The sequence below is a fragment of the Lygodium microphyllum genome, chromosome 8 (genome assembly GCF_053477565.2).
Source record: "Lygodium microphyllum isolate KBCC chromosome 8, Lygodium_microphyllum_v1.1.10, whole genome shotgun sequence".
NCBI classification, from domain to species: domain Eukaryota; kingdom Viridiplantae; phylum Streptophyta; class Polypodiopsida; order Schizaeales; family Lygodiaceae; genus Lygodium; species Lygodium microphyllum.
In genome coordinates this window covers 136,642,111-136,666,302 of record NC_141142.1, presented here as the reverse complement: position 1 = coordinate 136,666,302, position 24,192 = coordinate 136,642,111, and the positions used below count along the sequence as shown (strand labels likewise).

The 24,192-nt window shown below is 46.4% G+C and overlaps 1 protein-coding gene across 1 annotated transcript in view; it reads left to right on the top strand.

Annotated features, from left to right (window-relative positions):
- Positions 1 to 292: 292 nt before the first annotated feature.
- The window catches only part of LOC148032906 (acyl-CoA-binding domain-containing protein 6-like), a 47,962-nt gene continuing 24,062 nt past the window's right edge, over positions 293 to 24,192 (top strand). The window contains exons 1-2 of the mRNA XM_087683595.1: positions 293 to 519; positions 1,573 to 1,643. Of these exons, the coding sequence (XP_087539721.1) occupies positions 349 to 519; positions 1,573 to 1,643 (242 nt within the window). The 5' untranslated portion in view covers positions 293 to 348. The remainder of the gene's footprint in view (positions 520 to 1,572; positions 1,644 to 24,192) is intronic.

Sequence of the window (24,192 nt, the reverse complement as noted above, 5' to 3'; positions counted from 1 at the left end):
GCTATCTCTTGGGATGGTTCACTTTAGGCCCAGATAGAGAGCCAAAAACTGCTCGCATTACAAAACATGTTAAGGTTTTTGACAAAGAGGAAAATACAAAGGCTATATGTCAGTAGTAGTGACACCGTGATTTTCTTTGTTCTTTGGTTGACACCAACAAATCTCACGCGCAGAGTTAAACCATTCGACGCCATAAACAATCACCATCGCGTTGGAGCTTGCCATTTATCGCCATAGCCCCGCCCCGCCCCGCCCCTCTCTCTCTCCCTCCCTCTCTCTCTCCTCTCCTCCCCGCCCCGCCCCGCCCCGCCCGGCGAGCTTTCCCTCTCAGAGAGCCAGCAGGCTTCGATGGCGAGGGCTCCGAATGGCCGTACTTCGTCCTCCGTCGGGCCTCCTTACCCCAACCGCTTCCTCGCGGCGGCTGCCTACGCTGGGTTCAGCTCCCAAGCCTCGCCCTCGGCTCACCCCCCGCGCTTCTCAGACGAATCCACCGCCGTCCTCTACGCTCTTTACCAACAGGTACGCAGCTCCGAGCACTTCCCTCCATGCTTTCCCTCTTGAAACACATTCGACCAGAAACGCACATTTTAGGAGAATCCTGGTCGGATCGGATCGTTGCAGATCGCCTAAGGCTAGGGTTGTGGAAGATTAAATATCGCGAGTGTCAGTCAATTCGAGGTGCTTCCCGTATGGGATCTGTTTGGTTCGCTGCTACAGGATGATGAGGACTATCTCTGGATCGAGGTGTTTTCTTACTGAACAAGGTTCGAGAGATCATTGGTGGGTCAGATCTCGTAGTTATCAATAAGAAGGGTGTTCTCCAGGCAGGCACATGGATAAGCCATCAAGGAATTCGCGTTTTATGGTCCCAAGGGCAATGGATGAACGGACCACGATTGTCAAATCCTTAGGGGTGCTTCGTGGGAAAGTGCATTATTGGAAAAAATTCATCCCCAAGCTATACGAATGCTTTATGTTGCGATACTTTCGTAGATCTATGTAACCAAGGATTTGATACCGGGCAACTTTATAAGCCATTGATTTATGCTCAAAACAGAGGAGTTTGCAGTGGAGCTACAATCATGTGTGGTAAAACAGAGAACTTTTTGTGCTGAATAGGCAAGTACGACTGAGTTGGAACAGGCTTCAGCAGTATGCTTCATTGCTGAATAATCAGAGGAACGATCCAACAAATTAAGTTGCTGATTTGTGGATTTGGGCAGGCAAGGCTGTGTTATCACTATCTAAATACTGTCTTAACATACCTTTTTGACCTTGAAGAAATGCATGCACAAAGCTTGTTCAAAAGATTTCAAAGGAACACCGCTGACTATGTTATATGGGGAGATCACAGATTTGGTTCAGTGATGAGTTTTCAGAGTCACAGTTGCAAAGTTGCCCACCAAGAATCAAAAGGGTTGATCTAATTACATATGCTACTTATTGAATTCATAGATGGGGTCTCGTGCCTTTCCTTTTATCAATTCTGTCCAGTGGAAAAGCCTTTCTTATGAGTTCTATCAGTAGGCAAAGCCTTTGCTAAGACCTTAATTGAAATTTGTGTTATTGCAGGCAACAGTTGGACCCTGCAATGTACCTAAACCTCGGACTTGGAATAAACTTGAGCTGGAGAAATGGAGGAGGTTATTTATGATCCTTATTAGCTCTTAACATAAATATAGCTTGCATGCACATCCTTCAACCACTGGATGAAGCTAGTGATTGCAATTTTGTCCTGATGAAGGATTTCTGAGCACCTTTTTCACAGTACTAGTTAATGAAATATATTCTTTCAATTGGTATTAACGGTTCTGATTTTTGTAAAATCTGGATAGTTTTATGATAGAGATTTTAGAATGCTCTTTTCTTGTGAAATATTTATTGAACCAAAATGTACTTTGCAATCTTAATGCCCACACCGATTTGATGAGAGCACATTGAAAGCCAAAGAAGCCAAAATAAAGATACCATACTGCACAAGCTGATGTGACATTTATCACAAGAAGATTCCTCCTCTTTGGGGATTAAGATAACATGATATTATATAGGGTTTTCTTTCCAGGCCTGAAATATATTGACATATAAACCTAAGTGAGATACATGGTACAAAACTCATGATGCTTAATGTGCCACATGGTACATACATTCTAGGGTCTAGGAAGTTATGATCCTTGGACCCTTCCTTTGACAAGGTGTGTATTGACTAAGTATAGGAAAAGTTCAAACATCTACTATCGACATTAGAAACTCAATACAACTTGATAGAGAGGTAGTCTGCTGCCATTTCAAGCTATGAAGGTTCTGATCTTGTAGGAAATTGATTCACGGATGAAGTTTGTGTGTGTGGGACTATTGTGCACTACCTAATTGTGTAAAAAGGAGCGAATTGGGCTAAGTCCAAATCAAAGATAAGGGCTTAAAACCTTCCCGGAGTAGAGCAGAAGACTTGGAAAAATCTATTAGGGTCTTGTTAGTTGGTGCTTATAGATGCAATGGTGGAGAGGTCAAGTAGATGAAGGCCTCGCAAATACAAATTGAGATATAGTTACAACCTTCAAACTTTTATAGGGCACTTTTAGGACATTTGTGTTGGTCACGAGTACACTTCTTTGTGGAGTACTTGGTTCCTTCAAAATGTTATGATACACATGGAGGCGTCTCAAGATGTAACATTTACAATTAGCAAGAATAAAAGAGTTTTAGTTCATCTTCATTTATTTCTCCAAGCCAAAGTCTTGAAGAGACAAGAAGAGAGAATGCCCATTATACACCAAGTTCATAAAAGGCAAATCAAATTGGTGAAAGATCGAATGCTTTTGTGTAGTTTGTTTAGATATCCACATTATTTTTTAGTGAATCATTAATAAATCAAGTAATGTGCAAAGGAGTGTGAATATAGCCCATGTGAAGAACATGTGAGTGTGCAATGGAAGAGAAACACGAATGAGGAGAGAGAACGGAAGAGAAAGATTGCAATGAAAGAAGAGAATGGAAGAAGAAAATCTGCACTAAACACCAAATGAAAGCTGAACACAAAGGTGGACTGATTAGTCCCTGCACGCAGCCTAAAGCATAAATGAGGGCATTGGATCCGGTTGATGACAAATGGCAGTGATGATGGACAAAGGAGAGTCCTAAATGGTGGAGTGTGCTGAAAACCTGCAGAAGATAATGACTAACCAAGTGGGTGATGGCTATTTACAGCTAGAGGCTGCCAAAATTGTTGACTGTTGTCATGATGTGCCAAAAAATCCGGTCGATGGCATAAATATGAATAAAATAATGACGTCGCCATCATAAATGCTGGCAACCTCAATCTAACCAATGTGAATGTAGTCCAAATCCACTGAAAAGGAAATGCACAAGCTAGAAACTATCCAATGAGTGTGAATACGACTAAACTGACCAAGAAAGAAATGCAGGATCTTAATGGAGATGCCTGCTCTATCAAAATACATGACAAACAGTGTAAGATCTCCTAATGTGCTCGTCTGAGCTCATAAGCAGGAGATGGCTATGCAAGGCACACATAATTGCTAATGAAACGTCCCTCTAGGATCCAACATGCACAAGAGATACGATACAAGCCATACTCACCATGAAAGGGACTAGACATTAGACTCATCTCCCAGCTATAGAGCCGAATGGGCTCACCTTGCAGCCTGGGAGCCAACAACACTCCGGGTCATGACCACATCCCAAGGGTTGGCATCCTATATCATTGGCCCATACCATCCCGGTGTATGGACGTGTCGGCCACCAACAGGCCAAGGTCCCAAGAGTGGTGATCACACAATGATGTGTACAATAGGGCCTTGAGTTCTATAAATAGGACTCGGTTGCCCTAACCCTGAAGTGCCCTTAGTTCATTCTCATTAAGTCATTTCATGACCATTGTGACCAATGCTACAAGTGCCTATCTGGATATCAAGGGATGTAACACTTCTCCCCTTATGGGATGATTGCTGTCATCAGTAATATCGTCAGGATTGAAGCGAGGAAAACAACCCTTCAATGAACATACCGACTCCCAAATAGCCTTCGCCTTTGGATGGTATTTCCACTTGACCAAATACATGCATAAACGGTTCGATGGGATCATTTAGTCCTAAGGTCAAGAATTAAGTCAGATTCGAGTGGAACATAACGAGTAGTATCCTCAAGCCGTGGGGCTTTCACAATTGGGACAATTAGTTTATCTTGTCCCAATTGTTCTTTCAAGCGACTCACATGGAACATAGGGTGAACTTGGTTTTTCGAAGGTAAATCCAACTCATAGGATATGCTACTTATCTTTTTGGTAATCTGGAACGGTCTCAAAGACAACTTATAGCACTTGCCGGTAGTCATTGAATTGGAGTGCTTCAGGACTTTAAGGTAAATCTAGATGCCTTCTTGGAGCTCTTGAGGAGTGCAGTGTTGGTTAGCATAAAATGTGAAATGATCTTGGGGGCTGTTTTAATACTTTTCCTAGCAATCGTTAACATCTCATGCATATCGTGCAGGAAATCAACTATGGATTGCATTTTTACCCCCTTGAGCTTAGTGGCAATTGGTGGTTCCAGCTCATAATCGTACATAAGCATCAATGAGCTATAACCACTAGACGAATGCTTAGCACCAATATAGGCAAACTCAATCAAAGGAAGATAATACTCCCAATCAAATTGCCTATGAGAGACATATGCATACAGAATATCCTCCTTGATTTGATTTGTTTGTTCGGTTTGTCCACTGGTTTCATGATGTTTTGAAGATGATATTGACAATTGAGTTTCCATTTTTTGAAAAACCATTTGCCATAAATGGCTAGTAAACTTAGGATCCCGGTCATTGATTATTTCATTGGGCAAACCATTTAGTCTATAAAGATGTTTGACAAAGAGACCAGCTAACTCATGGCTTTTCATGGTTGTCTTTCTGGGTATGAAAGGAGCCATTTTTATCAATCTATAAACCACAACTTGGATGGCGTCATGACCTTCATTCGTACAAGGCAATCCTACTACCAAATCCATAGAAATGCTACTTCACTTTCTATTGGGAATTTATAAAGGATACAACATCCCCGCCTGTTTGTGTCATTCAACTTTATTAAGCTGACACTGTAGGCACTCACGCACATAAGGTTGAACCGTAGTCTTAATATGTGGCCCATAAAAGTAGTGAGTAACTAAGGCCAAATTTTGGTGTATGCTAGGGTGTCTTCCTACTATAAAAAATAACAGAAGCATGCCACCATGCCAAAATAAGCGACAGTGCAGAGAGTAGGGTTTGCGAGGAGTAACACAGAGCGTGTACAACAAACATTGAGAGAGAAGACAAACTCAAAAACACAAGAAGAACATGGTGATGATGCACTGAATTGTGCTATGAGAAGAAAAGCTAATACAACAGAGACAAAGCTCAAAAGATAACTGCATTGTCTTGTTTGAACTAGGCGGCTGCACATGTGGGAATCTGCACAGTGAAGGGAGCGAAATGCAATCTTCTTGGTAGTGGGCTATCAAAGTAATCATTGGAAGGTGAAAGATAGCTATCGAGGGAGCATACCACAGTCCTTCGATGCCATTGGAGACGTGGAAGATGATCACTAGCTGCCGAGGAAGCGAACCGCAGTCCTTTGATGTTGGGGAGTGACTTGGGCAGCAAAATGCAAATCCCAGAGTAGAGTTGTCAGACACAGGGAGAGCAGCCTAGACGTTGATGCCAGTTGGATAATGATGACACCAAATGATGGAGGATGAGTTGGGCTGCAAAAACGCAGGTCCCAACTGTCAGAGTGCAGCGGTGCGGAAGCGTAGGACTGAGAGAGAGAGAACGTAGAGAGAGAGAAGGGAGAGAAAGAGACAGTGGACGATGAAGATCTGCTGTATATAGAATGCTGAATACAAAGATGTACACGGGCGCAGTGTGCTGGACTGCGTGTCTCCACCTCGACGATGCAACCTGCTGTCCACCTCGAAGTCTGCTGCAGTCTGCACTGTCTGCTGTCTGAAATCTGTGAACAGAGACAGAAACTGCGCGTCACCGGTCTGTAATCTGCGTCAGAGAAGAGTGTACAGACTGCTGAAAGTGTCGACTATAAATAGTCGAAATCTGCCAGGAAATAGGGCGCCAGAAATAGGGCGCAGCCAGGAAATAAGTCGGCTGCATTAAATGCAGCCGACTGGGCTGCAGGCAGTCGGACTGCCACGTGGCAGTCCGACTGCACAGTCCGACTGTGCAGCTGCCCTGCTGGTCCGACTGTGCAGGCTATGATCTCTAACACCCCCTCTCAGAGCCTGGATAGGGCAGAAGCCTGAGGGATCTGGAATGTTGCCGAAGTAGAGCCTGGGGAAGCGCCTTCGTAAACAAATCCGCAAGATTGTCCTCCGTCTTGCAATACTCCACAGTGATGGTCGCATCCAGAAGCTTTTCTCGGATGAAGTGGTACTGGATCTCAATGTGCTTCGTCTGGGCATGAAAAACAGGGTTCCTTGCCAAAGCAATGCAACTTTCATTGTCACATCGCAGCAATGTAGGACGAGTCTGGGGGCACCCAAGCTCCTCCAACAATCTTCGAAGCCACACAACCTCGCATGTGGTGGAAGACGCAGCCCGAAACTCCGCCTCAGTAGACGAAAGGGCTACCGTGGGCTGCTTCTTGCTACTCCATGAAATAACACCTGCACCCAAAGTAAAGCAGTAACATGTAGTAGACCGCCTGTGGTCCACGTCACCGGCCCAATCCGAGTCGCTCCAACCTGCAAGTACAAGATCTGACCCATCTGTCCCTGCGGGGTAATGAATCCCTAAATCAGACGTCCCCCTCAGATACCGAAGTATCCTCTGAGCAGCCTGCCAATGCACCGTCTTAGGTTCACTCATGAACCCTGCCAAGAGCCCAACAGCAAAACATAGATCAACCCTTGTGTTGAGAAGCCAAATCAAAGACCCAATCAATTGTCGATAGCGGGGCGCATCCACCAAAGGAGAAGCTGAATGGGAAGTGGCCTTCCAGTTCGGATCCATAGGAGTAGAGAGGGCCCGACAGTCTTCCATCTCAGAAGACACCAAGAGCTCCTGTACATATCTCTGTTGGGAGAGAAAGATCCCCCTCTGAGACTGATAAATCTCATGGCCTAAAAAGAAACGGAGGAGACCCAAATCCGTCATCTTGAACGTCCGATGTAAAGCTGACTTTGTCTCCTGGACCTGCTGTGCAGCATCACCTGTGACAATCAAATCATCAACATATAGTACAAACAGCACACAACCATCCTCGGAAGTGTGCACATACAGCTGCGGATCGGCCTTGGACCGCCGATATCCCAACTGAGACTGGAGGAACGAATCAATCTTCTCGTTCCAAGCGCGCGGGGCCTGCTTGAGGCCATACAAGGCCTTCTTCAACCTGTAGACTTTCCCATCTGAAGAACCAAAGCCAGGAGGCTACTCAACATAGATCTCCTCCTTCAAATCACCATTCAGGAAGGCCGACTTCACATCCAACTGATAACAGGCCATCTCCTATGGCCAGCCAAAGCAAGAACAGCTCTAATGGTTGCCATGCGAGCTGTGGGGGCAAAAGTGTCATGACAGTCAATCCCTGGGCGCTGGGCAAAACATTTAGCAACAAGGCGAGCCTTGTGCTTATCCAAAGTACCATCACTGAGATATTTGGTCTTGAAGACCCACTTGACTCCAATCACCTTCTTCTTCGGGGGGCGTGGCACGAGTGACCAAGTGCCATTCCTCTCAATAGCCTCCAACTCAGCTTCCATAGCTTTCTTCCATGGGGCGGACTGTAAAGCCTCCTTCACGGAGGTGGGCTCTCGATCCTGCATAACACGGGACATCAAACAATAGTTGGAGCAAACAAGCTCCGAAGAATGCGCCTGGTGCCTCCGTGACCGCCGCGGACCATCCTGCGGTCCCCACTCCTCAGGAACCCCCTCGATCCCTGAATCACGGAGTGTGTCACGGGCCTAGCGAGGAGGAGGCCGAACCTCCCCTCGTCGTTCTCCATCAGCAGAAGACTCTGGAATATCCATCGGTGGTAACTCCTCAGAGGGGTCCGGTGGAACAGTAGACTCTGTGTCAGAAACAGAATCATAATCAAAAGGCACGGGCTCCAGTGGAACTGTAGAAGGAGCCCAACTCTCCCCTGGATCTCCAAGAACGGGATGCTCCTCACCCGTTGAAGTAGCCGGAACCTCCACAAACCGCACATCACGGCTAGTGTATACATCCCGCTTGACGGGATCATACAGTCGGTAGCCTTGGGACTGGGAGCTGTAGCCAACAAATACCTGTTTTCGAGAAGCCGCTTCAAATTTATCACGGTGAGCCTTGGGAATGTGAACATAGGCATCACACCCAAAGACCCGAAAGTAAGAAACATCTGGCTTCGTCCCAAAATAAGCCTCAAATGGAGTCATCCCTTCCACGGCCGAAGTAGGGGATCGATTAAGGATGTGGACTGCAGTAGCCACAGCCTCGGCCCACAGAACCTGAGGGGTTTGTCGGTGCTCCATCATGGTGCGTGCCATCTTGATCACACTGCGGTTCTTCCGTTCAAGAATACCATTTTCTTGAGGAGTATTGGTATTGGCAAACTCTTGGTGAATTCCTCTATCTGCACAAAACCGAGCAAACTCATTAGACACAAATTCACCTCCCTTGTCGGATCGCAAGGTCTTCAACTTCCGGCCTGATCGGTTCTCCTCAAAGAGAAGCCAATCCTTGAAGTGCGAGAAAGCTTCTGACTTTAGTGCCAAAAAATAGGCCCATGTCATCCTGCTTTAGTCATCCACGATCAGCATGAAGTACGAGCTCCCACGCAGGGACTCATTCCTCATAGGGCCACATAGATCCGTAGATACGAGCTCCATCGGTGAAGTAGACCGCCGCGAAGCTGTGTGGGGAATGGCATCCCTATGCTGCTTCCCCCGTATGCAGGAGACACATGGCTGCTGGCTCACCACTATATCCGGCAACCCTCGAACAAGCTGTCCACGTGACGCCCTCCGAAGATAGTCATAGTTCAGGTGACCAAACCTAGCATGCCATAACTCTGACTGTGACTGTGAGGTAAGAAGAAGAGTAGAGAGGGCGGTGGAAGACTTCAGTTTGTAAATGCTGTTCTCCTCATATCCAGATGATAGAACCTTCCTCGATTCACGATCAAGGACTCGCACTGTAGTACTGTCAAACTCCACCAGAAGACCAAGGGAGCAAATCCTATGAACTGAAAGGAGATGGTACCCTAGTCCTGGTACATGCAAAACCTCTGAGGTATGGGTACCACCTCGTCCATCCGGAATAAGCTGCATCTTACCCCGACCTGCAACAGAAACTGAAGAGTTGTCGCCAATGAGAATCTGCCCACGCGATGGTCGCAGCTGGGCAACACCATCTGATGAAGGAGTCATGTGCCGTGAGGCACCACTATCAACAATCCACTCTCGAGCCTGGGGGGCCGTCATTGCAGCATCAAAAGCATTCGGTGAAGCGTCCTCAATGACAGCTAGATGTAGAAATGCAGCTGATGAGGGTGCAGCCACTGCTCCAGAATCCTTGGTTTCCTTCTTCTTGGTGTCCTTCGTGTCTTTGTCAGGGCAATCCTTCTTCCAATGGCTAGTCTTTCCACAAATATGGCATGTGGAGTCTTTGTCCTTGTCCTTCTTGGACTTGTTATCCCCCTTCTTCTTCTTTTGGTCCTTCCCCTTCTTCTGAGAGGCTCGACCTGTCAGCGCCTCCGTCTTGGAAGCATTTTGTCTCTTTAACTGTTCCTCTTGGTCCAAGACCATAGGAACCAACTCTTCCCACCGAAGAGTAGACTCTTGCCCAGAAGCAATGAGGGCAGAGTAAAATGTACCGAATCGTGGCGGCAACTGGGACAGTAGTGTGATCGCCATGTCTTCGGAGGAAATCGGCTTCCCCGCATTCTGAACCTGCATCTGTAGCTGCCTTAGCTTGTTAATGTGTTCCCTTAGCGAAGAAGACTTATTGACGGACAAGGTCCGCATCTGTACCTCCAAAGAAACCCTCTTCATTAGGGTCATCCGATTGTACATTTGATCAAGCTCTAGCCATATCTCTCGAGCCACCGTCAAGTGCTCGATGTGAGCAATCACGGCTGTAGTGCATGATAGAAAGAGAAAGGATCGAATCCTCGCATTCAGTTTGTCCCAATGAGACTGGGCCTTGGCCAACTCCGCACGAGCTTCGGAAGAGAGTTTGGACTCATCTCTTACCGAGGGCCGGTCAATCTCCTCCTGTACCAACTCCGCCAAATCATAGGACTCAAGAATGGCCAACATCATGACGCGCCAAATGCGGTAGTTGTCGCCGTCGAGCTTCTGATCTGTAGGAAGAGCCGGTAAGACAGGCACCTTCCGGTCCATAATCGCCTGGAACTCCAAGTCAATCTCTGTAGACATCTTCACCTACAATGCCTTCACAAACGCAAAAGCAGCCCCCTCTGACTGGGAAAACTCAGCCTGCTAAGGCTCTTCCGCATCCTGAACCTTCTTCACCCGCCGGAGGCGATGAAAAAGCAAAACCTGCACTTGTAGGTTGAAAACTCAAACTTCCTCTGCGTCAAACAGCAGTAAACAGCAGCAAATCCACCACCTGTACTCCTTTCCTGTGCGCCCACACTCGTTTCAGCCTTGTTCCAAGGCGCAGCCCTCCTGTCTGCCCTTAAACGCAAAAAACGCAAATTTGTGTCGCGATGGAAACTCCTCTTCAGGTTGATTCTGCGCTCAGTCAGCCCTCAAATACTGCTCTGATACCATGTCATAGTGCAGCGGTGCGGAAGCGTAGGACTGAGAGAGAGAGAACGCAGAGAGAGAGAAGGGAGAGAAAGAGACAGTGGACGATGAAGATCTGCTGTATATAGAATGCTGAATACAAAGTTATACACGGGCGCAGTGTGCTGGACTGCGTGTCTCCACCTCGACGATGCAACTTGCTGTCCACCTCGAAGTCTGCTGCAGTCTGCACTGTCTGCTGTCTGAAATCTGTGAACAGAGACAGAAACTGCGCGTCACCGGTCTGTAATCTGCGTCAGAGAAGAGTGTACAGACTGCTGAAAGTGTCGACTATAAATAGTCGAAATCTGCCAGGAAATAGGGCGCCAGAAATAGGGCGCAGCCAGGAAATAAGTCGGCTGCATTAAATGCAGCTGACTGGGCTGCAGGCAGTTGGACTGCCACGTGGCAGTCCGACTGCACAGTCCGACTGTGCAGCTGCCTTGCTGGTCCGACTGTGCAGGCTATGATCTCTAACACCAACAGCCTCTGTGTGACAGATGAGTGATATCAAGTGATGGACAAGCCAAGCTGCAAAAATGCAAGTCCCAACAGCCCCTATGATAGACGAGTGACACCAACTGATGGAGGAGGAGCCACACTGCAAAAACGCAAGTCCCAAAAGCCCCTATGATAAACAAGTAATGCCAAGTGATGGAGAAGGAGCCAGATGGATAAGTGATGTCAAGTGATGGAGGAGGAGTTAGGCTGCAAAACCGCAGGGCCCAACAGCCCCTGTGATAAACGAATAACGCTAGGTGACGGAGGAGGAGCCATGCTACAAAAACGCAGGTCCCAGCAACCCCTGTGATAGATGAATGATGCCAGGTGATGGAGGAGGAGCTAGGTTGCAAAATCACTGGTCCCAGTAGCCCTTATGATGGACGAGTGATGAAATCATTGATGCTTGATGATAGAGACTGTGACTAGAGCCTAGGGTGCTGACACCAGGCAGCAAGGAGAAGGTTTTCAAACTCCAAAACGTAGGTGAAGGTGGAGCCTAAAGAAGAAGGGTGCTGATGCCAAGCAGATGATGGTGATGCCAGGTGGAAGATGCTCCAAACGCAAGGCTTGATGTTGTAATAGGGCGCTTGAAGCAAAAGAGGAAAGGTGAAGGGAGCCGTGAGCCACGAGTCGCAATGTCCTCGTGAAGGGGTGTGAGGGCAGTGGAAAGGGTTGGTGAGAGAAGGGAAGTGGTGGTGATGACCAATGAAGGTAGTTGAGAATGATTGGAGAGAGAGAGAGAGAGAGAGAGGAGATGTCTGGCCGTCGCGAGAGCAGATGCTGTTGCGTGTGTATCTGGCCCTAATGCCGCCCGTCTGACTTCCGTGTCGCCTGTGCGTCTGGCCCTCACGCCGCTCGCCTGACTTCCGTGTCGTCGTTTTTCTTGTCGCGAGGAGCGCCATTGACCGTCAGCTCGCGCAGGGACTGGTAACGTTGACCTTCTGCCCCTCGTCGCCTGACTGGGATGCAGCAGCGCCCGACAGCCACTTAGCAAGGGAGCACGTGGGTGACAGCTTGGCCCCCCCCCACCTGAGTCGTCTCGAGATTGCCCTGCCTTGGGGCCTGCGCCTATTGAACGAATAGCAGGATACTGAGCCGGAGGCGCCACTCTTTCTGCAGACCGGCAAGTTTGTCAGCAAACTGTCAGGTAAATTAGGGCAAGCCCGCGCAAAATAGGGTAGCAGACACGAGCGGTAGTGCTGACTGCTCGTGCAGATCAGCTTTCGAACTGGGATTGGCATCCGTTGGGTGCAGACCCATACCATACAATCAGTCCAAGAGACAGTGGGCTGTGGGCTGTGGGGAGTGCTGGGCCCAACTCTGGGATTGTGCTTCTTCTTGCAGGCTGCTGTGCATAGCTTGGAGAGAGAGAGAGAGAGAGAGAGAGAGAGAGAGAGAGAGAGAGAGAGAGAGAGAGAGAGAGAGAGAGAGAGAGAGAGAGAGAGAGAGAGAGAGAGGAGAAGCATGGCTGGTCTGGATATGGCTTTTATCGACCAAACGGTGGTAGCCGTTGGTCCGGATTCTGATACAGAGGAACCAGAGGACATGGTTCCTTGCACAGAGGAGATGCCTCCTGGTCCTGACTTTCAGCCTGCGGGCAAACGCTCCAAGCATACTTCAGAAGAGACAATGGGTCATCAGGAACGTTCTTATGCTTAGGTTGCCTCTGATTCTGTGGATTCTCAGGATATTGACTGGGAGCATTTGCTGGAGTTTGCCAACACTTTGCTTGGCGATTATGTCCAACATAATCATGAAGCTTTTTCTGACTCCAGAACTGAAGATGTTCTGGAAGCCACGGTGGACCCAAAAAATGTCTCGCGCTCTTTTTCAGTGTTTTATGACTGTGCTGTTATACTCTTCTTCACTGGCAGGATTCCAGTGCTTTTCCATATTCGCCAGTGGCTGCACCATTTACTACTGGGGGAGTGTGTTGAGGAGATTTTTGTTGGGCCCCGAGGCTTCTATGAGGTGCTGTTGAAATCTGAGAAGCAGCGGGCTGATCTCCTGTCTAAACTGCCATTGTTCTTTGATCGCCGTTTGGTCCATGTTGTACCATGGCGCCCTATGGTAGACTTTCAGCGCCTGCTTCAACGTGAATGGCCGGTGTGGGTTGAAGTGGAAAATTGCCCGGCTGTCTATTGGCCTTTGTTAAAGGATGCCATGGCCATTGTGGGCACTGTTCTGGTCCCCCCGAGCCTAAGGGCCATGAATCGTAACCGTTTGTGTATGTTATGGGATACTGCTAAGAAAAGGCCTGCATGGCTTCGTATTAATTGCTCTGGCATGCATCCTTTGCACTTTCGTTTGAAATGGGGCAACTTTGCAGGACACTGCTTTTCGTGTGGAAAATTGGGGCATTTTATGGCCGAATGCCCAGAGAAGCAACCGGCGTCAGATGATGAGCATGTTGTGCTACCTATGGAAGACATGGTGCTTGATGCTCCGTCACAGGATGCAACCCAGCCACCTAAAGTTCTTGATAAAGGTAAACAACCTGTTTCGGGTTTGGATTCCCGTGGCAATGACTGGGTAGAGGCACGTCCCAAAAAAGGTAAAAAGGTTGATGCTGGCCTGGCGGCTATTGGGCCTAATGTTTCATAAGATTCCATGCGTACGTATATGCGCAGGAAAGAAATGTTGTCTTCAGAGCACGATGCGCGTACTATGGTTCCTTCTGCTCCTCGTAATCAGTCTACTAGGAAAGTATATACAGACGGCCCAAAGGGCCCACCCGCTAAGTTGGCTTTTGATACTCGAGGGAATGTGATTACACCATGGGATCGTCGTTATCCCCGTTCCATCTCCAAGACAGTGGATATTCCGTCTACCTCTAAAGCTGGCCGTCAGAACTCTTTTGCCGTGTTAGCTGATTTTTTGGATGAGGGTGTCCTTGATATTCTAGTAGAAAAGGTTAAATCGAGGCAAGCGGTGCCTCGTTCGTGATTTTCTTTTTGAATACACATGAAGATAGCCACGTGGAATGTGCGAGGCATTTGTTCTCGCCATAAGCAACATGCCATGTGGACTGTATTGCATGAGAATCAGTGGGATGTCTTGTGTGCTGTTGAGCACAAGAGTCACGGTGAAGTAGGAAAAGTTGTGGATTGCCATGGGTTTCTCTTGTTTTATGCAGGGACACATGCCGGGCATTATTCTGGTGTGCTTATGATTGTACATGAGAAATATCAGCCGGTTCTTATTAAAAATGATGTACATGGCCGCTTTGTGGTAGTTGAAGTTTTATTTGAAGGAGAGATCTTATGGTTGCTGGGCCTATATGCTCTGAATGACCCTTTATCCCACCGGGATCTTTGGAATACCTTGAAGACCTCCTTGTCACTTGGCAGATGGGGTTTTTTGATGGGGGATTTTAATATGTGTGTTGATTCTTCACAGGCCACCTCAGGGCATTCGGTGATGGATGCTCCGGAAAGTCGGGTGTGGAATGCGTTTGCTCTTGCTGTACTTAAGCAAGATCTATGGTCTTGGCTACACCCTTCTTCTATAGGGTTTACTTTCCATTCGGCACAGTATGCAACTACATGGTCGCGGTTAGACCGAATGTACATCATGCAGGATGATGATTTTCTTCCTGAGATGCTGGAAATGGCAGTCTTGTAGCAATATGCCTTGTCGGACCATTTCCCTCTCTAGCTTGAGATACTTGCACAACCCATTGCACCTTTTATGCAATTGCTGGATAGACTCCCTTTACGTTTCAACTTCTCTTATTTGAAGCATTCAATCTTTTGGGGCTATATGCAGCAATTGATTGATAGATTTTTATTGGACTTCGCCTCTGAGGGCACTTCTTCCTTTGAAAGATTGCTCTCTAATGTGCAGCGTGTTGCTCGGCAGTATGGGATCCACCATGCCTCTCTTTGTCGGCAGCGTCGACACGCAGCGGACTTACTGGCTTTGGTTCGTTCTCTGCTGGTGGACACTCCGGATGATGAATTTCTGCTGTCACTGGCGATGCGTTTGGCTGATCTTATTAAAGAGTTTAAGTTGAAATCTTATCAGCAGGCCAAATTGCAAAATTTAACTGAGAATTTGCAAGATAGTGCTTGTCAAACTCATAAGTTCTTTCGCGCTCTGCATGCATCTCCTGCTCGAGAAAATATGACTAGACTCCAGAATTCAGAAGGTCGAATGGTCACTGACCCTCAGACTATTGTCAATATGTGCAGGAATTATTTTCTCGATCTTCTTGGTTCTTCTCAGTCGCCTTCTGACCAGGTTACACATGCACGTTCAGTCTTCTATGATCTGGTCCGACATCAGGTTCCACTTGATATGCAAACTACTTTGGAGACAGATATTTGTGAGGAGGAGGTTATGGATGTTTTGTTGCGCCTGCCTAAGGATAAAAGTCCCGGTTGGGATGGTCTCACCAATGAATTCTTTGAGAGTTCTGCTACCCAACTGGTGAAGCCATTGACGGCCATGTTTCAGTAGGTTTGGGAAACATGGTTCATGCCTTTCTCATGGAAAGAAGGTCTTATCAAATTGCTTCCAAAGGTTCCGTCGCCGTCAATGTTGCAACATTGGAGACCAATTTCTTTGATGGGTTCGATGTATAAAATCTTTTCCAAAGTGCTGGCGAATCGGCTCCACAAGCATCTTCCGGCCATTGTACATCCTCTTCAATATGGTTTCATTAAGGGCCGCAATATTCTGCATAATATCTTAAATGTGCAAATGGCTATTGACTATGCAAGGCACTCTAGTCAGGAAGTGGTATTGATTCAATTGGATCTGGAAAAGGCTTTTGACTATTTAGAGTGGTCTTTCCTTGGAGAACTTATGTCTACTATGGGCTTTGGCACTCGGATGTCCCGCTTGATCTACACCATTAGTGCTGCGGCTTCTTCACGAGTTATGCTAAATGGTGGTGTTACAGAGCCCTTTGTCCTTGCACGCTCTGTGAGACAGGGTTGTCCTTTGAGTCCTCTCTTCTTTGCCCTGGCGACTCATCCGGTTCTTTCGATGTTATCTTCCATGGCAGCTTCTACTCAGTTGGCCGGATTGTCTCTTCCTTTTGGTTAGCACTTCGTTAGTCAATCTTTGGCTGATGACAGCTTTATGATTTATCTTGCGGACAAGGACAATATTCGCAAGGCTTTAGATGTTTGGATGCTCCTTGGTCATGCTTCTGGTCTTCGTATCAATGCTTTCAAATCAGCCATTCTCAGTTGCACGGAGTCCGATTTATAGTCATTGGACTGGAAGGGACAGGTTGTTCCCCGTGGTTCCATTGTCAGGCAACTTGGGTACCCTTTGGGTGTTGATGTTCGGCCAAAACAACTACTACAGTGGATTTCACAGAAATTGGCAGTGAAGTTTCTGTATTGGAAGTCGCAAACGTGGCCCTTCCGTGTTCGCCTCAAAGTGGCTCAGACATTTATGCTGCCAATGCTCACATATTTCTTGCCATTGCTGCCTTGGACTCCTACTACTTTGAATGCTCTCACTCGGCCCATTCGTTTCATGTTATGGAAGAAGGATTCATTGCATGCAGGTATTTCGTGGATTTCGTGGTCGTATACATGTACCCCCAAGCACCTGGGTGGTGGGGCTATTTTGGATGCCGAAACTCATATGCTGGCACTTCGTTGGTCTCTTTTTCGTGCCATGTGTGTGGTTTTCTTGAGGACCGCGGGCTTCTGCATGGTAATACACAAATTCGAAGCTCCTGGTGGCATGTTCTTAATGGAGACTCTCGGTTTTCGAGTCCTTCCTCATCCCTGCTTGTTCATTTGGTCGGCTCTTGGCAATTGGTTCTCCAGAAGGCGCGTTGGCATCCAGCGGAGGACCGCTTACATACTAACTCTTTTCAACTGGAATTGTTGGCAACCTTGAGATTACTTTCATGGGAAGGCAAACATGAGCTCAGACCAAAATTTAACCGCATGGCCCGTTTGGGCTTGACTTCAGTTGCAGATGCCACCCTTTCTAGTCGTAATGTCTTCATAATACATATCGTTTCGTGCTGCCAGGAGGCTTTTCAGAATCCCTCGTGGATACCGTGATTTATGGGAACAGCTTTTGTTAGTGCTCCAGAGCAGGCAACCCTTTCCTGCCCTTGTTGTGGATCGTCCTTGGCAGGACTGGGTCCTTGCAGGTTGGTTGAATTTGGAAAAGGCCTCAGCTAACCAGATGTACCATCTTCTGATTAAAGATCATCAATGGCTGGTTACTAAAGCTAATACTGTATGGGGGTTGCGGAAATCTCAGTCTCATGGTGGAAGGCAACTGTGATGGAGGGCTGGGTGAACAAGACACCTTTCAAATGCAAGGTCTTTCTTTGGAGGGTAATGATTGGTGGTCTCCCTCTTGCCTCGGCCCTTTCCACGGCAATTGTTTCTTCTGTTTAAGCCCCTTGCTTTGGCAGATAGATCTCATTCGGCACTCGGACTTGCTCCCTCGGGAAGACTTACTTCCTTGGCATATGGCAATTTCCTCTGCATCTTTGCCATGACTTGTGTAACTCTGTCCTGGTTTTATACTGACAGTTGACACACGCTGGCTTAGAGCCATCGTGTATCTTGTAATCATGTAAACTTGTACCTTTTTTTTGTAATTAATACAATTACCTTTTACGAAAAAGAGAGAGAGAGAGAGAGAGAGAGAGAGAGAGAGAGAGAGAGAGAGAGAGAGTGTGTGTGTGTGTGAGTTTCTCTGATGACCTGATGGTCTGATGTAACAGAAAGTAAGAGATACAGAGAGAATGCTGACCTGATGGTTTGATGTAAATATTTACTACTTAATTCAATTATCTTCACGAAAAAAAAAAGAGAGAGAGAGGTGATGAATGAAGTGATTGTCTATTTATAGGTATAAGTTGTCTAGGGTGGCACACCACTGTGTCGGCGCCCACTGAAAAAGTGACCAAAATATGGATACTAGCCCTTTTTGGGGCTGTCAATGTGAAACCATAAATGAAGTGTGTAAATTGAGAGAAGTGGTTTCTCAACACTCCCTCTTAGGCCCAAAAAGAAAGAGGAGCAAAGAGAGAGATGATGAAGAATAAGAGGATCTTGAAGATCCAAGATATCCACCTGAAAGGTAACTTGTAGTAAGGAATAGTAGACGAGATGAATTGTAGAGCCCGACTCCACCTCGGGAGAGAAGCCACTAGCTCTATAACTCCGTGCTATTGAAGGCCTTGTCACCAAGTCACGGTCGAATCTCCAAGGCCTCGATCTAGGCGGTCTTTGAAGATCCTGGGTATTTGGAGGAGAAATGACTGCTCAAAGACAACCATCCCAAAAAAGTAAAGGATAGAAAACGAACTTTACGATGAGTAGGTGTCCCCGTTGAGGGTGGAGGTCCAAGGGCTCTCTCGGAAGGCGAATAAGTAGAAGCCCTCTTTAAGGGCAAAGAGAGTACATCCCCCTTTGTAGCCCCCTCTATGAGAGATGGAATGTAAAAACTCATGGATCACAGGCTTCGAATCAATGGATGATGAAGGAAGTGCCGTTGGTCGTGCCGAAGAAGGTATCTGGGGTGTCGAACACCTAGAGGTGACCTCTTGAACCTTAGTGGTCGAGGGTGGGGAAAGGTGAGGCTCAGGTTGAGAGCCAAGGGTGTGCAATAGTCATTGTCTCTCAGTGGAGCAGGCTATGGAGCCGAAGTAATAGAAGGGGTCAAACAATCATTGTCTCTTGAAGAAGCGGATTGTTGAGGGGACGGTATCCAACAATCACCATCTCTTGGGGGAGCGGCGGGCTGTAGAACTGCGCATTGTCGAGGTGGCATTCTTGAAACCCTAGAAGAAGTAGAAGCAACCTCCGTAGTGCATTGCAGCGGTCAGAAGGAGGTCGCGGTACCAAGCGATTCTCGTGTGGCTTGAAAGGGCTTAGTGCGCATTGGATGCATCTTATTGCCTTGAGCATGAAAATCTAAAAGCCGGTGCAAAATAAACTTTGTGGCCCAAAAGGGAGAGGTGGCACAATGAGTGCTTGGGGGAGTAGAGCAAAGGCCCATGGTGACAAACATCGGTGGGGGTTCCAGTGATACCAGAAGAGGAGCACCAGTGGTCTGTCCATTTGCACGTGGAGAAGTCATAGCACCAAAGTGTCAACTTGTAAAAGGGAGGGTTGGTGGGAGAGAGAGAGAAAGGTATCTCTGTCTCCTAGTGATGCAATGAAAATGAAGGGGGGAATTAGTAGATGATGCTAAACCCGCAACTTGTCTTTGCCTTCTTTGATGAATAGGGTCTTTAGCTCTCTGGGCTTCTACGCTTTGATACCATGTCAAAAATAATAGGCATACTTTGATACCATGTCAAAATAAGTGACAGTGTAGAGAGATAGTAAGGTTTTTGCGGGAAGTAGCATTGAGTGTGTACGACAAACATTGAAAGAGGAGAAACTTAGAAACACAAGAAGAACATAGCGATGATGCATTGAATCATTCTATGAGAAGAAAAACTGAGAGTGGAGCTGAAGCTCAAAAGATAACTGAATTGCCCTATCTGAATTAGGTGGTAGCACTTGTGGGAATTTGCATAGTGAAGGAAGCGAAAGGCAGTCCTCTAGGTAGTGGGGTATTGAAGTAATCATTGGAAGGTGAAAGATAGCTGTCGAGGGAGCGGACTGTAGTCCGCTGATGCTGTCGGAGGTGTGGAAGATGGTCGTCAGCTATCAAGGGAGTGAACCGTAGTCCTCTGATGCCGGGGAGTGAGGCAGGGCGGAAAAGAAAAATGCAAATGCAGGACAGAGAAATAGGAGCAAGAGTAAAGGAAAAGAAAAGAGTGACATTACTTGCTGTCACTGTGGTGGGAAGGGCCACAATAAACCTGATTGCAGGTATTACAAGAAGGAACAAGAGAAAGAAAAATGCAGGAGACAAAAAGAAGGAGGAGGATAAGACAGATGCATTTGAGGCAGTCAAAGGCAAGGAAAAGGCCAATGCGGCCTCTAGTGTGGTCATAGAGGAGCTTTCGGATACAGAGGCTGATGTATTATGTGCAGTTGATTATGATACCCTTGTATGTCACATGTAGGATATGCAGATTATGAAGGCTGATGTGATTGATGCACTTTTGTCAGTTGATGATGGTGTCACTTAGACTTGGATTGTAGACTCTGGTGCCTCTTTCCATGTAACTCCTTGCTTGGAGTGTTTTGCTATGTTCAATGCAGGCAGTTATGGAAAGGTGTATCTTGGAAATAACCATGCTTGCAGCATTGATGGGATTGACACTGTACACTTGTCTTTAGACAATGGGCAAGAGCTTGTGTTGAAAGATGTTAGATATGTGCCTGGCATTAAAAAGAGTTTACTATTTGTTGGTTAGCTTGACTTGCATGGTTGTATTGTTTGCACTGTAAAGCCTTGAATGACAAGTTTCTTGCAGTTGCTGAAATTTGCAGTCACTTGGAGTTATGGCATAAGAGATTAGGCCATATGAGCCAGAAAGGACTTGATGTCCTTACCTCTCTGAAGAGGGTTGATAGAAAAGGCTGTAAACTTGACTTTTGTAATGAGTGTCAGTTTGGAAAGCAAATAAGAAATTCCTTTTACTCTGGTGTCTCTCGTAAGTCCAATGTCTTGGACTTAGTGCATTCTGATGTATGTAGTATGCCCATGAAATCATTGGGTGGTGCTGCATATTTTATCTCCTTTATAGATGATTGTTCCAAAAAGATTTGGGTTTACCTGTTGAAAAAGAAAAGTGAAGTGTTTGCTGTTTTTAAAACTTTTCATGCATTTGTGACCACTCAGATAGGTAGAAAGCTAAAATGCTTGAGAACTGATAATGGGGGTGAGTTCACATCAACTGAATTCAAGTCCTTTTGTGATTTGCATGGAATTAAGAGGGAGCTTACAGCTCCTTATAGCCCTTCTTCAAATGGAGTGGCTAAAAGATGTAATAGGACTTTATGTGAAAGAGTGTAGTGCATGCTGTCCACTGCTAATCTCCCTCATGAATTTTGGGGAGAGGCACTCAAAACCGCGGTTCACATTTGCAACTGCTCTCCAAACAGGTCCTTAAATAATGGAATCCCTGAGGAGGTTTGGTTTGGCAAATCGGTCTCATATGACCATTTATGCACATTTGGCTGTGATGCTTTTGTGCATGTTAGAGATGAGTTGAGGAACAAACTTGATCCAAAATCCACCAAAGGCATTTTCATGGGCTATGGTGATGAGGGTGAATTTGGCTACAGAGTGTGGTTACCTCAGTCCAAGAAAATTATTCGCAGCTATAATGTTGTGTTTAATGAGCAAAAATTGCTGAAAGTACTTTAGCCTCTAACGAAGATATGAAAAAAGTCAAATTTCAGAGTTTGCAGCCATCTATTACTTTAGAAAATGAGCCTCATGGTGCTGTACCACATGCTGAAATTGATGATCAGCCGGTTATTTTTGAGCCAGATATAAAGAAATACCGTAACACAGAAACATAAACAGAAACCGTACAACAAAGCATAGATTGATAAAAGAACACAGTTAGGGTTAGGGTAACTCAGAGACAATGAACACAGTGAATGAATGAAGTAATATGATTGCTGAATATACGATGCTCATGCAGCAAACACACTATGTAGTGAATGAAATACTGTACCTCGAACTCTTGTATCTCAAGGATCAAGGCAGAGATAATGAACTGGAGAGTGTGTTGTACTCTGAACGGATCCTGAATCGCAGCAAGGCAGCCTTCGGATGTCGAACACCAACAAACGCAGCAGTGAGAAGCTGGATCTAATGCAAACAGTAGTGAGAAGAGAGAAAGACTAAAAACGCAGGCAGGATAGCTTACACGAGAGAGAAAGACTAAACACGCAGCTTGTAGGAGCAGGTGAGAGAGAGACTAAAAACGTAGGAAGGACAGTCAGCAGGAGAGAGAAAGACTAAAAATGCAGCCTCCAGGAGAGAGAAATACTAAAAACGCTGGCTGCAGGACTATGATGACGTGGCAGGCTGTACGATAGCAGGTTTGTACAGGAGCAACAGTCGTTTGGTTGGAATCAGCTTCAAACTGTGCGAAGAGGGCTGGAAATCGGGTGCCAATTGATGGAGACAGCAATGGACAGCTTCGATTAAGATGTCCTCCGCGAATGGGTGTGGGCAGCAAGCTGAAGCACCTGAAATCTGCAAAAACGAGATTGAGTGCTGAATGGAGGGTAGCATATGTATTTATAGAAAGTTTGGGCTTTCCCAAGTGGGTTTGTGCTTATGGGACACAGAAACTCTTTAGGATCGTGTTTCTTTTAAATAAACAAGGTTTCTTCATTAATTAAGCATGTTTTGGGGCTGTTTAAGTAAAGCTAATGCATTTTTAGCTCAACACCCCCTCTCAGGCCCAACAATAGTGCCACGAGAATAGAGGCCAGCCAAGCCCTTTTTTGGTTTATCTTTTACCTCAAGGCGTCCCATCCCAAAGCAGCCAGAGCATCGAACAAAGGGTACGTGTCAGCTACCTAGGTGGCCTACTAAGACTACAAAGGCGATAGTTATCTTACTAAGGAAGCCCAAGTGATCACCCTAGAGAGGACAGGGCATTAGACAAAGGGTGCATGTCAGCTGCCTAGTGGCCTACCAAGCTCTATGAAGGTGGATGGAATTAGCGATGGACTTTTTTTTTTGTTTTGTTTTGTTTTGTTTTGTTGAGGGCTCTTTAGGTTTGATAGATTAAGTATTAAGTGAGGGTTTCAAATAAGTTTTCGTCCTATCGAGTTCCATGCCCTAAATGGGAGAGTGATAAGGGATGGTCAGACCTAAGACCTTCACAAAACAAGCATACTATCCCTACCATTATTTGGTGTCGATGACGAAGAAATTGACTAAGGTGTGTGTATAGCAAATATGTCAAGCAAGCAAGACAAGCAAAGCAAGCAAGCAAGACAAGCAAAGTAAGCAAGCAAGCTGGGAAAGTCTGCCTTGAAGACTGCTATTCGCAATGCCACAAATATGGTGGATCCTAGAGTCGACCACTCCGAACAACCGAAAATGGATAAATGCGCACAGATGCATGTTTACATGAATAGAATGCCAATGTATGGGGTAATGCAAAGGGAGATGCAAGATATTATGCTTATGCAATATGCTATGCAATAGTGCCACTGGGACAATGTCCTCTCAAGGGAATTGTTCACTTGTTCAAGTGCCCTTTTACAATCATATCTTCTTGACAGTGCGCATGAAGTTACAAATGTTCATAATACAATACAAAAGAATAAATGAATGTAATGTCTAAAAAAAAACTGTAAGTATCATCACTATCACTATCAAGAGTAGAAGCTGTCCCCTCTCAAACTGGAAGGGAAAGAAAGTGGAAAGCACCCTCTCCTCGTCAAGTTGGAGAAGTAGGAGAGGGTGTATCCAAGCCGATCGTGGGTAGCAGGTACTGAAGAACTGGCCGGTTGACCGCTTTGGTCAAGATGTTTACAAAATTATTTGATGATGGCACAAACTCTAGGTGAATAATGCCTAACTCAACTTGCTCTCTGGAAAAGTGGAAGTGGACTCCCACATGCCGTGTCCATGGTGTGATGATCGGATTGCCCGCAAGGGCAATGACACTTTGATTGTCGCAGTAGACAATTGTGGGAGAGTCACATGGAAAGTGAAGCGCCGCCAGTAAACTCCTTAGATAGATGGCCTTGGTAGTGCCATCGAAGAGAGCTTGATACTTAGCCTCGACTGTAAAAGCTGCCATCGTCCCCTGCTTACGGCTGGACCAAGAAATGGGAGCCGTATCCAAGGTAAAGGGATAGCCGCCATGGGAACGCTAGGTGTCAAGATCTCCTGCCCAATCAGAATCAGTGTACCCCTGCAAATATAAACCAGAACCATATGTCAGGCCATAAGAATAAGTATACCGCAAATAACGCAACACACGAAGACATGCAATCCAATGTGACATCCTAGATGC